Raw genomic sequence first — 16,302 nt, 5'->3', positions numbered from 1 at the left:
AAAACAAAACAAAACCTAATGTCTTAACAAAGAAAAGAAACAATTAACCTGAGATTAATGGTTCTGAGATTTTTTTTTTAAGTTTTTACTTCTCAGTTTAAGATCCTATGCTTTGATTATAAATGCTTTACCCAAAAATGTTGAACAGTTTCAAATGATTAGTGTTGACAATAGAAATATAAATGTGTGATTAATGAGCCTTTTTTGCCAAAAGTTAATTTTTGATATATGTTATTGTAGGGAAAGTCATCGGCACATTTACCAACAAATCTTCTTATACTTATTTCATGACCCCTCATTTATTACTGAGTGCTGTATTTTAAGTAAAATACTCGATTATACATCAATCTGGTAGTCCCCAAAATAAGTACAAATCATATTTTAATTTCACGAGAACTCTTAATCTCTGTTAAATTTTCAGGTAGGAAGGTATGCATGGGATTCATAGAAGTTTATAAATGATCTTCCTGTTGGAAGCAAAGGATCTAATTCGTGCAATCTGCTGTCTGTGATTCCCTGATATTTACATTCCCCATGATAGGCGTTTCACTGTAACACATAGGTTAACAAACACGACTTTCTGCCCTGTGCAAACAGTTGTGCCTGTGTTACACATGTGTTTACATTACTGGTATGTCCACATGAATGTTTCCAGTGGCCCTCTGCAGACCTACTTCAGGTAGGTAATCATCTTCCCAGTAACAAAGCCAGTAAAAAACAGTACTCCTCGTTACGCTGATCTTGCACTTAATCTGTGCCTATATGAGATGTGTGGGACTCATAATGCATCAGATTTGATAACTCTCTAACATTTCTCCTTGAAGGCTTTTAATTTGCTTTCCTCTTTGACCTTTTCTCATTACCATAGATGATAAGCATATCATAAAAATTTCCACAGAGAAATGTAGTTCATTGGAAAGTAATACACCTTTTTTTTTTAGGCTTCTTTCTGTAAAAACCTCATCTTCTTACAATTAATAAGAATTAATGAGAATTACAGTACTCCTAGCCATGAAATTCTAGTAATGTTAGCTAGAAGTGGTGATTGCTTGGGGATTTGATTCTGTATATAAAGGAAATGTATGTGTGCCGTGTCTACCTTTAAAGTGCTTTTAACAGAGACTCTAAAACCATGACTGTGAGTAGCATGCTAACACCCGGGTTTAGCTTGATAGCAAATCACTGTATAACTCAGATACACAGAGTTCAAGAGATTTCAGGATGCCAGGGTCCTTCTGTATTCGTTTTAGAACTTGGATCATTGGCAGTTTGCATTCCAGTTTGAATTAACTTCGTAAACATGTGACCCTGAGAGACACTTTATTTGGTGATCTGTTGAAATCAACCCAAAATAAGTATCCAATTTGTACATGAAAAGTCTCTCATGGAATTTCGAAGCTCACTGGAATGTCTTCTAGATCGTGATGCTTGTCAATGAGAACCCTCTGCTGGCAGAAGAGACAGCCCTGAATAAGTGCTACAAGGTGATGGATTTGATCTGTGAGAAATGCATGAAGCAGAGAGACATGAATGAAGTGTTGGCTATGAAAATGCATTACATCAGCTGTATCTTCCAGAAATGTATTAGCTTCTTAAAGGATGGAGAGAATAAACTGGACGCTCTGATCAAAAGGTACCATTTCAGCCATGCCACGTGTAAAATATACTCAGATGGATAATGTTTTATTATACAAAGCCTCATCATGGATTAAAAAATTAAGCATTTTAGCAGCAGTTGTTATTGTTGGGCTCACATTTAGTCTGCAAGAAATAAGAGCAGTGTTCTCTTTAGGTTGAATGATTATTCAGTTCTCTACTTTTTACAACAATGCTTTCATTATCCCCAGTTTACAGGTGAGAGAGCTGAAGTGTTTAGGTAGCTTGTGTAAGATGTAGAAGGTAGCCCAAGTCCAATTTTGAGGATGGGTATACCATGCCTCAGGTTGTTGCTCTGGGTTCATCATGGCGCTCAGCCCATCTCCATTATTGAACCTGGGAGAGCTGCGTGTTATCCTTGTTCTCTGACCCCCTGGGGTCAAATTCCACACACCCCCCCTAGTTTTACTGAGAAAGGTGAACTGTGTCAGCAGTGTGTAACCTAATGAGAGTTTTCACTCTTTGTACAAATAACTGGCATGGTAATGAGTAACTAGCTACTCCGGTAATGGCGGTTCGTGTGTGTTTTATGGCAGGGGTCCCTTTTACGAATACCTCCCAGGGCACGTAAGCAGGATAAGGACTAGCCAAACATGCAGGTAGAACAGCAGTTTGAATTAAGTCTATCAGCACGATTGGAAGAGACAATGAAAATCTCGGGTAGTACAGAAATTACTCCCAGTTCATGGGTTCAGCTGGGAGGAAATGCTTAGAGATTCAACTCCAGTTACTTTTTAAAAAATATCTTTCAGCTTGTTAAAAGGCCGAGCTTCAGATGGCTTTCCGGTATATCAAGAAAAGATCATAAGGGAAAGCATCAGGAAATTTCCTTACTGTGAAGCCACACTCCTCCAGCAGCTGGTGCGAAGCATTGCTCCTGTGGAAATTGTAAGTTAACTCTACCAGTAAGACCTGATTACCATATTTTGTACAATTACAGACAAGTTCTCTTTAACATATGGGTTTATTAATGTAATAGAGAGATAAGTATTTGTTATTTTAAACAGTTTTCAGAAACAGACATGGCGATAGGCATACCTGTTTCTGGGCATCCGTTTCCCCTCTCTTGAGCCTCTTTTTTCATTTTTATATAGCTCATGGTTTAATAAGTAGTATTCTCCTATGTCAGAATGTAGATGGTTATGTGGAAAATTACATTTTAAAGACTTCTGTGAAACCGTAAATGTGGGTAATACAGATAACACACATGTACAGTTGTAGCTCATGAAAAACCAGTACAAAGTCCCATATTAGATGGAAGTAGGAATTGATTGTCTAGGTTGATGGTTCCTGGTCGGTGGGGATGTGAAGGGATGAGCCATGGGAGGCTCATTGTATGTCCTGATGAGCAATCTCAAAGTATGTCCCAGCTTCTCATATTCTACCTTAATGCCTCTGATTATAAATGTTTCATACTTAACAAAATTCTGTTTATACTTCTATACTTCCATATGCTCCGTATGTACAGCTATAGGAAGCAAATTTCACCTTTATTATCTGTTCTTTAAATTATTTATTGTCCTTTTATCATATACTTATTTAAGTAGTATGTCTTTTTTTTTTTTAAGATTTTATTTATTTATTTGACAGACAGAGATCACAGGTAGGCAGAGAGGCAGGCAGAGAGAGAGAGAGAGAGAGGAGGAAGCAGGCTCCCCACTGAGCAGAGAGCCCGATGTGGGGCTCGATCCCAGGACCCTGGGATCATGACCTGAGCTGAAGGCAGAGGCTTAGAGCCACCAGGCGGCCCTAAGTAGTATGTCTTAAGATTCGCCCTCACTCTTCGTGTTTTGAACACATTTCTGTTCACCGTATCTACACCAGTCATGCCTTGCTATATTTCAATCAAATCCTTTATCAGCCTTTGTCTGTTGGGTCAGAAGCTGATCCTCACATTGGTCCCATCCATGACTTCCTCCCACCCTCCAGCAAATGTCGGTTCTTCTCTGCCTTCTCTAGGCGGTCCCATCCTTCTCAGTGTGAGAAATGAGGACAGGTGGGTTCTCAGGGCTCCTTCATATATTAAGACTTTGTCTGATCAGAGCCGTGAAATAAGAAAGACCTGAAGAGACAAGGTGATTTCATGAAGTTCGTGCATTCGTTTATCCCAGAGAGTTCTCCATGATTTCACATAGAGATTTTTTTACCCTTACTTTTTAATATACTTGGCTATTTGGTATTTGAACTTTTGGAAGATTAAAGGTAGCAAATTATGAGGGTGGTTTATCAATTATGAATTTGGTTTGGTCCACATATCAAACTCCAACTAACCATGAGTTAAATCAGTAGGGTTTATTCATTGCCATATACTCAGAAGCACAGAGATAGGCACACCAGATCCAGCACAGATCTTCTCTTAGCTTTGCAGGTTGTCTGGGGAAGAGAGCAGTTTTGGTTGGTCTGGACCCTGCTCCTTTGAATGACGTTCCGCTTCTCTTGGTGGAGAAATTGGGGGAATGGATGTCAGAGAAGCGGCTAGCCGACCAGCCGTGGGCTGTTTTCAACACTAACAAGTGGTAGCTGACATTTCACCTTCAAAGTGGAAAACAGCAGAACTGAAAATAGCTCAGAGTACTTTAAAGAAAAAGTCAAAGCAGAACAATGTGGAGTTGAGCCATTCACTGTAGCCCTGTGTCATAGCATTATTGTCCTTCGAGTTGATGCAGTGTAATCATTAATGTTTACCCTCGTGATCTGAGTCATTGAGGAAAGGTTTATTAATAGAGAGAATAGGATATAATGCAACTTAGAAAATTTTTCTCTCTTTAAAAATTTTTCTTCTTACAGGGCACGTGGGTGGCTCAGTCGTTAAGCGTCTGCCTTCGGCTCAGGTCACGATCCCAGGCTCCTGGGATCGAGCCCCGAATCAGGCTCTCTGCTTAGTGGGGAGCCTGCTTCTCCCTCTCCTACTCCCCCTGCTTCTGTTCCCTCTCTTGTTGTGTCTCTCTGTCAAATAAGTTTTTAAAAATCTTTAAAAACAAATAAATAAAAAATAAAAGTAAAAACTTTTCTTCTTTAAGAGTTATATATTCTCTCTGGAAAACTTGATTTATCTGGACAGTGCCTGTGGTTGTGAGTGTCCCAGGAAGCCACTGTTTACTTCCTAATGGGTTTTGTTAAACTTGCAAGTTCACAAGCCACTGAAGTAGCACTAACCATTTCCTGTCACAGGGTAATTCTCAGGGTTGGCCTGCCATGAGGATTGCCTGTGGCACTTTCTGACTGTGCTGATGCCTGGGCCCTCCCACCAAGGTTTCGGTTCCCTCTTCCTCCTGTGGATCTCTGGCTTCTCCCTGTCACAAAGCTCAGCAGAAAATGTGAAGCAACAGAGTATCCTATTAAAGTTGTTGTGTTTTATCACTTGCCAGAGTATTTTGACTTCCGGGAGACTAGCTAATGTCTCTGATTTTATAGGATGTGTTGAGTAAAGCATCCTGTTTGTTTTTAAGTTGAGTATCTTTCTGTGGGAGGAGCTCTGGTGCTTAAACAAATTCTTATATAACAAAGTAAATGATGAGATTTTGTATAACAAGAAAGAGTTCTTGCCACCAAGATTTTGTATAACGAGAAAGAGTGACAAGAAAGATTCTATGTCATTATTCAGGGGTACCCTAGATTCTTTTCTGAAGCAGTAATTGACTCTGACTACCATGCTCTTATAAGGTAACATAGATAAAGTGTAGGTCACCGGCAGCCTGAATGACTCCATCTCTGGTGTGCCTGCTTCTGGACATCATTCATGGAGTGTCATCTCTGTAGTCTTCCGATGGCAATTTTAAAGTGTGTTTTGCTCTTCTTCATACCTCCTCTAGGGTTCTGATCCCACTGCATTCTCTGTTCTTACCCAAGCCATCACTGGTCAGGTGGGTTTTGTGGATGTGGAATTTTGCACTACCTGTGGAGAGAAGGGAGCAAGTAAAAGATGTTCCGTCTGCAAGATGGTAAGAATGAAGTTCCTTGAAGTTCTTCAGTATGGTTTAGGTTTCATATCGTTTGATAACTGACTTGTAATGTTCTCTAAATAAAATGGTTGACGTTAGTTTTCTAATACATTCTAATAGAGCATAAATTCTAATTCTGTGCATCTAATAATTAAAAGTCATTTTGAAAGAGCAGTATGGGATAAATGTTCGGCGCAGTTCTTTGCCATATGTTCCAGGCTGCCGCAGCATCTGGGTAAACCGCTTCCAAGAAAGAAGGAATACAAGTGAATGAATAGAGAAAGATTGTAACACATTGACTATTGTAGATATGAGCGCCTAGAACAGGCCAGTTCATAAATACGCCATCTTAAATCTTCTGATGGTGACTTGAACCATAATCTCTTCATCATCTCTTGTAGACCGCCAGCTCCCTTGTGACTGCCACCCATCTTTAAGCTCTTCTGAACTCCACTCCCCACTTCTGCTGCCATGATCTTTGTAAAGGGCCTACCTTCTCCTCACAGATAGTACCCATAAGCATTCATCTGTACATTCACTTTACCCTCTAAGTTATATTGATTTATTTATTTCATTATATTAATCTCCTCTTGTTTTCAAGTTTGGAATTCTTCAGCATATTAATAATAGCTATCACATTTTGTTGTGACTTATTTCTGCAGCTTCATTCTCCTTCAACTACTTACTTCTTTGAACTTCAGTTTCCTTGTACGTGAAATGGGGTTAGCGTTGTGAGAATTCATTCATTGAGACCATCTACGTAGGTTAACCGTTGCTGCATGTAAAACACTTATGACAACAATCATTTGCTAATTTCCCATGTTGGCCGCTGGCTGGGATTAGCCAGGGTACTTTTTCTCCCTGTGTCTCCTGTCCTTCTTGGACCAGCAGGCCAGACTGAGCCGTTCTAGTAATGATAGTAGAGGTAAAAGGGCACAAGGTCCCTCATAGTCTAGTCTTGAAATTGTCATATTCTTACATTCCTTTGGCCAAAACAAGTCACAGGGCCAAATTTAGAGTGAATTCTCCTTCCCATCAGAGAAAAGAACTTTGAAATCTCATGAGGAAGTATACACAGGAAGGGAAGAATAAAGAATCGGGACCAATGAAACAGCCTACAATACATGTCCTCTCTATGTAAGGGTTTAGCACAGTGCTTGGCATATAATCTTGCAAAAATCTCAATTCCATTTACAGAAACTCCTCCCTGTCCTTGAACATATAATTCACGTTCCTTCTTGCACTTTTGTACAAGATAATCTCTGCTTGGAATGCTTCTTGCCCATTTCTCTGTTGACTGACTCTGTTCATACAGAGTGAGTCACTGCTTTCTTTGTGCTCCTGTTGCTGTTACAACCTGTATTACGATGTGAGTCATGTTGGGTATCTGCCTCCCTCCATGCCGTTCCATCCAGCTCTTTCTCAAGCTTAGTTTCCTCTGAGACAGCTCTATCTTCCTTGACATTGTACAATCCTGACACATAGTAGGTTCTTCTTAAATCATTTGTTAAGGTCTTTGGTAGACCACTTAATATATATCTATTGTTGTAAAGTATAAGTTAAAAATGACAAATATAAATCAGTGGCCATCATGGTTTTAAAAAGAAGGCGTAGGGGCACCTGGGTGGCGCAGTCGGTTGGGCGTCTGACTCTTGGTTTTGGCTCACGTTGTCATCTCAAGATCATGGAATCAAGCCCTGTGTTGGGCTCCACACTCAGTGCAGAGTCTGCTTGGGACTCTGTCTTCCTCTGCCCACCCCCAACCCCCCCATGCTCTCATTTGCTGTCTTTCTCAAAATAAATAAATCTTTATAAAAATAAAGGAAAGCATAGAAAACAGCATTTTTTACAGCATAGCTCTTGGCTTAATGTCATAGTTGGAATATCATGCAGTCACAGCTCTTGAAATGAAGTAAACTTACAATTGTTTTCAGGTTATATATTGTGATCAGACCTGCCAGAAAACACACTGGTTTGCACATAAGAAAATCTGTAAGGATCTAAAGGACATTTACGAAAAGCAACAATTGGAAGCTGCCAAAGAAAAGAGTGAAGAGGAAAACAGTATGTATATAAAAAGCAAGCTCATACTGCTTCTCTTGGGCAGAGGAATGATATTATTAATGATAATACAGGCACCAAGGAACTGAGTCTTCTCTGGGGACCAAAAATACTTGGACTTGACCGATAAAAGAATCACATTTCAGTGTGTCCCTCTTTGGAGTTGTTGGGATAATGTACAGAATATGGTTAGCCTAGAAGTCTCTGGAAGACAGGAGCTATAGAATTCTAAGGCATATCGTTTATTCTGTATTCTATGTTCTGACTCACAGGAATGCCCTGCAATGATGGGACTCTAAATGAGTGTTCACTTATACTCGGCTCACAAGGGATCTTAAGGTCTTTGACTAAGGAAATAATTAAATTTCCCCTAATGGCTACCCAAAGATTTTAAGGTTGGGAACCTTTAATTTTTTCAATTAAAATACAAAGCTGTAGGTGAAATTACAGAGTAAATTTATAAATTACAGATTAGATTGTAGCGCTAATGTACGGATTAGGTTTCTCCAAGTATCTAGGCATTGAACTCCATATTACTTTCTCTCTCCCTCCCTCATGAGGTGTATGACTCATTTTCATCAGAAACAGTGAGTTGCCTTAGCAGGGATTCCCAGACTGCAGTGGAACCCACCTCCAGGCCCGCGTCCCACCCCAGAGAACATATCATACATTTTGTGGAGCACATCTAGCTTGAAAAGGTTGCCTGGTTGACTGATAACAAAGCCCTTCCACCCCCACCCTTCAGTAGACTGCATTGCCTTCACCACCTGCTTGAGAAACACTAGGAATAGGGTTGAACAATTCGTACAAAATTTAATTTGTATAAATAATCGTCAGAGATTATTTATCTCATCAGAGAATCGTCAGGCTTTCTGACTGCCATGCCTTCTCCTGTTTTCCGGACCCAACTTGTATCCTGCATGTTGAAGACAGAGGCTGACAGCTGGTCCTGTTACCTAATGAGGGAGAGAGTAAGATGGTCAGGACAGAGGGAGTTCCCGGCTGGTAGGCATCAGCAGGGGCCGCCCACCCTTGGAAGTGTCATAGACACCTTTATTCTCCAGCTGTGTAGGCGACACTTCCTTACCCCCCACTTCATAGGTAAGGAAAGCACCCTGTGCAGGCACTTACCCAAAGACCTCAAGCTCCCTCATGGCAAAGCTCTCTTCGAAGGCAGGTCCCAGACAAGCATTTCAGAGATTTCCAGGCTTGGCTGCAGAGCCAGAGGCTTAGGTCCAAATCCTGGTTCTGCTGCTATCCTGACTGTGAAACTCTGAGGAAGTTGTCAAGCCCATCTCTTCTCAGTTTCCACATGTGTAAAAATCATGACAATAATGATAATAGGGATCATTTACCTCATGTGGCTGTTGTGAGGATTCAGTAATTTAATACACGGAAAGCATTCAGACGATAGACTGACATGTGATAGGACAGCAAAATGACCTTCTCTCTCTCTCTCTCTTTTTTCTTTTTATCAGATGGCAAACTTGATGTCAATTCTAATTGTGTTCATGAAGAGCAGCCGGAGGCTGATGTGGGGATCTCCCAAGAGACTTGTCAGCCTAAGGAGTCTGCGGAAGGGGAGAAAGAATGTTCTCCAAGTGGAGCGGGTTTGGAAGGCTTCCAGGAGGCTCCTGCAGGCCCTCAGGAATCTGAGGAGTGAAGGGCAGAGTGGGGCCGGCACGGATGGTTCACGCCCTGGCAGGTAGCCAGATAGCTCACGTGACTGTGTCCTCACTGCCTCATGACCCCTGCATGGCACCATGGCGGGAGTCCATGTTTCCTAGAATGGATGCCTTCAAGCAAAGCTCTGTCTACCATGCCCTGCGTTCCTGGTGATTTCTGTACTGTGATTGGAGTTACTCCAAGGGAAAAATGTGTGTTTCAAAGTATCGCAGAAACATTTTGACTCCTTTTCTGAGGCCAGCTTCTCAGCAGTTGTTCTCAAAACAAAAGACATCCCCTTCAAGAAGAAATGTAGGCTCTGGGGAACAAAGGGGCAAGAAGAACAGGCGTTGGAGAAAGATTCTTCAGGAAGGAAGACTTTATGAGCCACGGAGATGGATAGTTAAACAAGTCATAACTTATATGTGAATAAGATGCATATAAATAGCATTTATAATAGTGAAGTTCTACTTATTTAGATGCAGTGAAATGAAGAAAAGGTGTACATTACAGGGTCTGTCACAGTTCATTCATTGTAGTTTTGTATAGAAACAATTTCAGCAGTCTGAACTTTATATAGTTCCTGCAGTGACATTTTATCTACAGCATTTGTACCTTCAGATATGTCAGAACAAAGGCATAGCTACAATTATCTCAGCATGTGCATTAAAAGGGGTATCTCATGAAATTTCTGATAAAATAATGGCTAAACATAGTGTGTCCCCAGTTATGAAACAGATTCATGTGCTATATTCTACTTGAAAGGATTTTTTCTTTCTGTAAGCTTTTCATGGGGCTCTTCCTTTCATGCCCAGAAACTGATTTATAACTCACTTTTAGAATGTGCTGCCACCACTGCTCAGCACATGCCGTACAGAAGCCAGGCTAGGGCCTGATCGCCGAAGACAGCGCTATGTTTCAGAGTTTCTTGTAATGATTGTAAAATAAATCATGCCTACTGATATAACCAACACCACATCTTGTTTCCTGGTTTATTGCTGTTGAGGGATGGCAAACACTAGAGAAATATTAGAGAACCTACATTTTAGGAAATCAGCAAATGCTAGAGAACAGAGTAAGAAGGGTTTTCATGAGTACTATTGCAAATCAAAATGACTCCAGTACCCACCTCACTTCGCTGATCAAGATTCTTCTATGTTGCTGGTTCTCCCTGCCTTCACTCATTGACTTTTCTCCCAACCTTAGCACTACACCTGTACGCCCTCTAATACACTGTTCCTCGAAGACTCCTTGTGAGTGAATTCAATGCAAACCGTTAGCTGGGTAGGAATTCAGCAGGCAGATTGGCCCCTAAACTTGTCAGTCATGACAAGCCTCACTTACCGGTCAAGGTACCTCATCTACACACTGAGAAACATCCCTCTTTGACTAGTAAAGTCATCCTCACAGGCTGCCCTCTCCCACTGGTGTTTTTATGTGTGTTATCTGATTTTTAATCTTTTATCTTTTTTTTTTGGTATGTGTGTTACCGCCATTTTGTGTTACCGTTACAATGCCTGTCTTCGAATACATAGAGAATTATGCAAAAGCAGGAAGAAATAGGAAAACTGAGAGATGTGGCAATGGAGAGGAACTTTTTCCCTTCATTGAAGTGAATGCTAACAGGAATCAGAATCTAGCATGGCTATAACTGCCAGTGGACAAAGGACTTCAGGTATAAGCCGTGTCAGTGTTAAAATTTTCTATGAAGTATTTTGGGGAAGACGGGGTTGGAAAATGGAGTTTAAGAGACAATCGGATTGGTTCTAATTATAATTCCTTCCTTTGTCATACATAATCTCCAATTGATATTTCCATTATAATGTCAATATAGGTGGATCATTTTTGTTTTTAGCCATGTTGAATTATTTTCGATATGCTATCAAGAAACTTTTCTTGGAGCACCTGGGTGGCTCAGTCAGTTAAACATCTGCCTTTGGCTCAGGTTATTCATGATCCCAGGGTCCTGGGATGGAGCCCCGAGTTAGGCTCCCTGCTCATCAGGAGTCTCTTTCTCTATCTCCTTTTGCCCTTCCCCCCCACTGCTCATGTACTCTTGCTCTCAAATAAATAAATAAAATCCTTAAAAAATACATAATCTGAACACTTCTGCTTCTGGAAGCAGAATAGACACACTTTTCTCTATTCCTTCTGTTAGGTAAAACTACAGTCCTTGGACATTATATATCAAACAAACCTAAGAAGACTCTGTAAGATGGAAAAAGAATGAAGCAAACCTTTTTTTCCATATAAATGAAGACATATTTCCATTAGTTCTTTAAAAAGAAGAGTAAATAAAATTTGCTAGCCATGTTTTTATGATTGGAGTAATGTTTTCATCCTTTTCAGTGATAGTGGGATTCAAAATAAAATATCTGGCTACACATTCTTTTATAATTCTTTTAGTTGTTAACTGGGACACTATAATGTCCAATTTGCTCCAGTGGAATTCGAAATTAGTATTGCCGATGCCACTTATGGGCCCACTTAAATCTGATCCCAAATGTACCGTTTACGTCATGAAATAGGTTGCTGCTCTGCTCACCGAACTTTATTGCTTCGTGGGGCCTACAGTACTCAGCTCATGATGAGTAACTTTGGTCAAAGTTACTTGATGTTCGTTGATCAGGCTCTTAGTGCTAGGGTGGATGCAGTAGCCTGTCCCAAACTTCTCTTCCAACAATGACCAGTTCTCTGACGAAGATGGCCTTATTCAAGAACCTTTTGAGACTGCACCAGGACTCTCTTAGATTTTGCAAGACTCCACAAAGCCTCCTTACCTACCACAAATACTTCCAGCACCATGGATTTTACTGAGTTATTCTATTCATTATCTATTGCTGTGTAAGAAGTTACCCCCAAAATGTATCAGCTTGAAGCATCCACAAGCATTATCTCATGTAATTTTTGTAGGCCAGAAACACAGGAGCCGCTCAACTCGGTGATTCTGACTTGGGGATTCTCGGAACGGTGCGGAGCAGCTTTTGGCCAGAAGTTCATTCACCTGAAAGTTTCACGAGATTGAGGATATGCTGGCAAAACTGCTCTCTTATAAGGTTGCAGCGACAGGCCTTAGTCCCTCATTGGATTTTCGGAAAGTGGCCTCAGTTCCTCACCGATGAGCCCCTCCAGAGGACTGCCTAAATGTCCTCAGAACATGGTAGCTGGCTTCTTGCAGAATAAAAGATCCAGAAGAGAGAACAAGAGAACATTTTGATCCTTTCTGTGACCAAATCTGGGAAGCCGCACACCATCACATTTGTCTTGAGCCACAACATCCACATCGATGCTCAGCTCTCTGCATTTTCTTGACCTCTGGCAGATCATGCCTGAATTTTCAGACCGTGGCTTTGTACAGAATCGGAAGTGCCCACAAGTAAAAGGAGGTTACAGATTCTCAGGGGCAGTTCACTGTTCCCTCTAGGGCTCCTGTCCCTTGTCTGTTGGATTTCAGCCCCACTTGTCCAGTGTCTTTTCTGTCTGTGTTACTCTGCGGTGGTTGAAGCACAATCAGATAGGAGAAGTCATGCTGCTTTTTATAAGGTTTTGTTTTGTTTTAAGATTTTTTTTAAAGATTTTTAAAGATTTTTTTAAAGATTTTAAAAATTTATTTGCCAGAGAGATCACAAGTAGCCAGAGAGGCAGGTGGGGGGGCGGTGGGAAGCAGGCTCCCCGCTGAGCAGAGAGCCCACAGGGCTCCATCCGAGGACCCTGAGATCATGACCTGAGCCAAGGGCAGAGGCTTTAACCCACTGGAACCACCCAGGCACCCTTGCTTTTTATAAGCTTTTGATCTAACTCTTTAGCTTAGCCGGGGAAAACCAGAAAAGCATTTTGACTCTCAGCACAAGGCAACTGCTAAACGCTTTTCTGGTTTCTCTTCCCCCTAGAAGCAGGCCTCCGGGGAGGCCACCCTCACATCATTAGCCCACACCCTCAACTGGCAAATGCCTTCGAAGGCAACATCAAAAGATGATAGGCTGGATAAATAAATTGTGGTATCCTCATACAATGAAACAGCATACAGCAATGAGAACACAGAGCTATCACCTCGAGCAACAACATGGGTGAGTTATATAGTATTGAGTAAGAGAAGCCAGACACAAAATAATGCAACTTCTCTCATTGCGCTTATATGCCTTTCAAAGACAGACGCGATTAATTGATGATTTAGAGTTCATCACAGTGATGTCTCTAAAAGGGTGGCTCCTAATAGGGAATAGGACTGGCAACAGGAATGAAGAGGCTGTTCACGTGCTGGTAATAATCTCTCTCTTGATCTAGGACTGCTGTTACATGAACATGTTCATTTTTTTGAAACTCTGTTGAGCTGAACACAATGATCTGTGTACATTTCTGTAGACATGTTTTACTTGAACAAAAACGTAAAATGTGTGAGGATTATATTAGTGGTGTTTCTGCTTCTGTTTACGTGTTTCTTTTTTTTTTTTTAAGATTTTATTTATTTATTTGACAGAGAGAGATCACAAGTAGGCAGAGAGGCAGGCAGAGAGAGAGAGAGGAGGAAGCAGGTTCTCTGCTCAGCAGGGAGCCCAATGCGGGACTTGATCCCAGGACCCTGAGATCATGACCTGAGCCGAAGGCAGCGGCTTAACCCACGGAGCCATCCAGGCGCCCCTACGTGTTTCAAATAATATAATAAATGTATAATATGCTTGATCACAGAGAAGTTTAATAAACAACAGAAATCCACTAGGATTTCTAGAAATACTAGGGGCTATCTCAGTGTAACTGTAAGCATTTGAGTGGGTTCTCTGTCTTTCTCGTCAATGTATTTTTCCTCTCGTGTTGGAACTGTGTCCCAGTTCAGGAAGGTAAAAGCCATAGCTGATCTCTTCAGGGACCTTACAAACACAGCATCTTCTGGGTCATCGAACACAGTTCTGCAAAAATGGCAATCATGTCAGAAAAAAAAAATCCATTAAGCCACAGTGAAATTTTAATTTAAACAAATGCCATATTTTTCTAAGCTATTTATAGCCTAGTACCACTAACAGATAACTTTGGGCCTCTACGGACTCTATTGACTCTCAGAATAAGGAATACTATTTTTACTGTATACATTGTTTATTTTTTAAATAAACATAAAATAAAAATAAACATTTTTTAAATAAACATATTTAAATGAACATATTTGGGACCAGCTATCCCAGTTTAAGTCTCACACCTTAATGTGTTTATGATTTGAAGCCAGTGCTAAATGAGGTGATTAAAATATTTGTAGATGTCATATGCATATGAGTGTCTTAAGTACATTTTATTAGAAAGTTATGATTTCTCCACATTATGCTCTTATTTTATAAATGTGTTTGGGGTAATATTTTTCAACCCTGAATCCAAAGAAAAAAATGCCTAAGTGCAAAATTTAAAAAGAGTGATGATTTTTAAAGTTCATCAATATTCATGAATTTGAAAGGTTTTCCATAGTTTAATGAAGTATTTGCTTTTGAAAATGTAAATCCCAAGGAATTTAAATGTTAATCTGCATAACTTCTGTCACTGAACATATTTAGAGGAATATTAAACATTTGTAATTTGCTAATAAGTTTTAGGTTTTATTTTTTATGCATTGAATCAGCTTTTCATTTTTTTCTGGTTATAATAATATTAAAAACCTAAGTATGTCAAATATGAATAAATAGCTTGAGCTTATATATCTCAGAAAGACAGCATTTTTTCCCCATCTATTGAAGTTAGTCATTTTTTAACTCATTAAAATCTATTTTGGGAAATGAAGATAATTTAAAGTCAACACAATTATGAAATAATTTGATAATAAAAGTAAAGTTAAAAAGCACTTACTTGTCTACATTATTCGCAAAAGCAAAATCTAAAAAAAAAACACATTTCTGAATTAGTATTTTTCAAATGTTTACTCAGCATTTAAAAACAGTGGAGCTTTTCCTATAAGAAAAAGTCTAGAACCCAACTCTCTGATATTTCAATGGTTATTTAGATGAGTAGAATAGTTCAATCCTTCAAAAAATGCCTTGATACCTGAGCTCAAACTTAACTTTTCTCTTAGGTATAGTGCCTCTGGTTTGCCTTAGGTTTTGAGGCAAATTCTTTAATTCAATACAGATCTCAAAACTCTGAGAACAGAATGCTTAATCAATTAAGTTACCAGTGGAATCCAAGTGGGGATTTTTATAATTAAGATACTGAGTCTCATGCAGAAACCAATCCTTTTTTTTTTTTTTTTTTTTTTCCCAGATAGACACATGCATCTATAAATGGACTAACAGACTGAATGAGGAGAAATATTTCGGGCAGTTTAAACCATTTGGATTCTTGGCATTAACTTCAAAGAAATCGAACAAACAAATCCTAGATCACAAGAATCTCCATCTTTCCTAGCTTTGGGAGCTCAAAGACTAGTCCTCAAAGCCGGGATTTCTTATGGTATCTTCCAGAGGCTGTCATCGCTTTGTTCATTCCTCTCCAGAGGCCTCGGGCCTCTGGAACGTACCAGCACCTGTTGGGCCACCAAAGCCCACAATGTGAGTCCTGCCAATCTGCAAGCAGCAGCTCTGCCTTATGAGATGAGTTCATGGCATCCTGCTCTTCACAAATGGGTAACCCAGGGCTCCCATTCCCTTTCTGATCTTCCCAGACTCTTTTCTTACATTTTTAAAGACTATTTATTTATTTATTTATTTATTTTTAAGGAATCTCTACTCCATTGTGGGGCTTGAACTCATGTCCCCAAATTAAGAGTCCCATGCTCTTTCCACTGAGCCAAGCCTGGTGCCCCCTCCTACATTTTTTAAAAATTATTAAGTGCACCTTTTGCTTACAATGGATATAAATGGGAAAACAATAGAGAGCGAAACTTCTTGTGACCTTTCTCCTTCCTCTTCTCGGAGGTTATCACTGTTGGAGTTTTGTATGTATGTTTCCAGCCTCCTATGTGCATACACACATGTACTTACATACATGTATGTACCCCGCTCCAATT

The 16,302-nt window shown here is 40.1% G+C and overlaps 2 protein-coding genes across 4 annotated transcripts in view; one reads left to right on the top strand and one right to left on the bottom strand.

The window, feature by feature from the left end:
• The window catches only part of ANKMY2 (ankyrin repeat and MYND domain containing 2), a 37,380-nt gene extending 27,081 nt beyond the window's left edge, over positions 1 to 10,299 (top strand). For all 3 annotated transcript variants that reach the window (XM_004743398.3, XM_004743399.3, XM_045062744.1), the window contains 5 exons: positions 1,419 to 1,633; positions 2,409 to 2,544; positions 5,469 to 5,597; positions 7,532 to 7,661; positions 9,137 to 10,299. In XM_004743398.3, coding sequence (XP_004743455.1) covers positions 1,419 to 1,633; positions 2,409 to 2,544; positions 5,469 to 5,597; positions 7,532 to 7,661; positions 9,137 to 9,321 — 795 coding nt within the window. In that variant the 3' untranslated portion in view covers positions 9,322 to 10,299. The remainder of the gene's footprint in view (positions 1 to 1,418; positions 1,634 to 2,408; positions 2,545 to 5,468; positions 5,598 to 7,531; positions 7,662 to 9,136) is intronic.
• A 3,705-nt stretch (positions 10,300 to 14,004) lies between these two features.
• Positions 14,005 to 16,302, bottom strand: part of LRRC72 (leucine rich repeat containing 72) — a 41,597-nt gene continuing 39,299 nt past the window's right edge. Inside the window, exons 8-9 of the mRNA XM_004743400.3 lie at positions 15,147 to 15,174; positions 14,005 to 14,227 (exon numbers count right to left, since the gene is read on the bottom strand). Coding sequence (XP_004743457.2) covers positions 14,062 to 14,227; positions 15,147 to 15,174 — 194 coding nt within the window. The 3' untranslated portion in view covers positions 14,005 to 14,061. The remainder of the gene's footprint in view (positions 14,228 to 15,146; positions 15,175 to 16,302) is intronic.

The sequence above is a fragment of the Mustela putorius genome, unplaced genomic scaffold (genome assembly GCF_011764305.1).
Source record: "Mustela putorius furo isolate JIRA1106 unplaced genomic scaffold, ASM1176430v1.1 tig00003845_pilon_pilon_pilon, whole genome shotgun sequence".
Taxonomy (NCBI): domain Eukaryota; kingdom Metazoa; phylum Chordata; class Mammalia; order Carnivora; family Mustelidae; genus Mustela; species Mustela putorius.
This window is presented reverse-complemented; position numbering and strand designations above follow the sequence as displayed.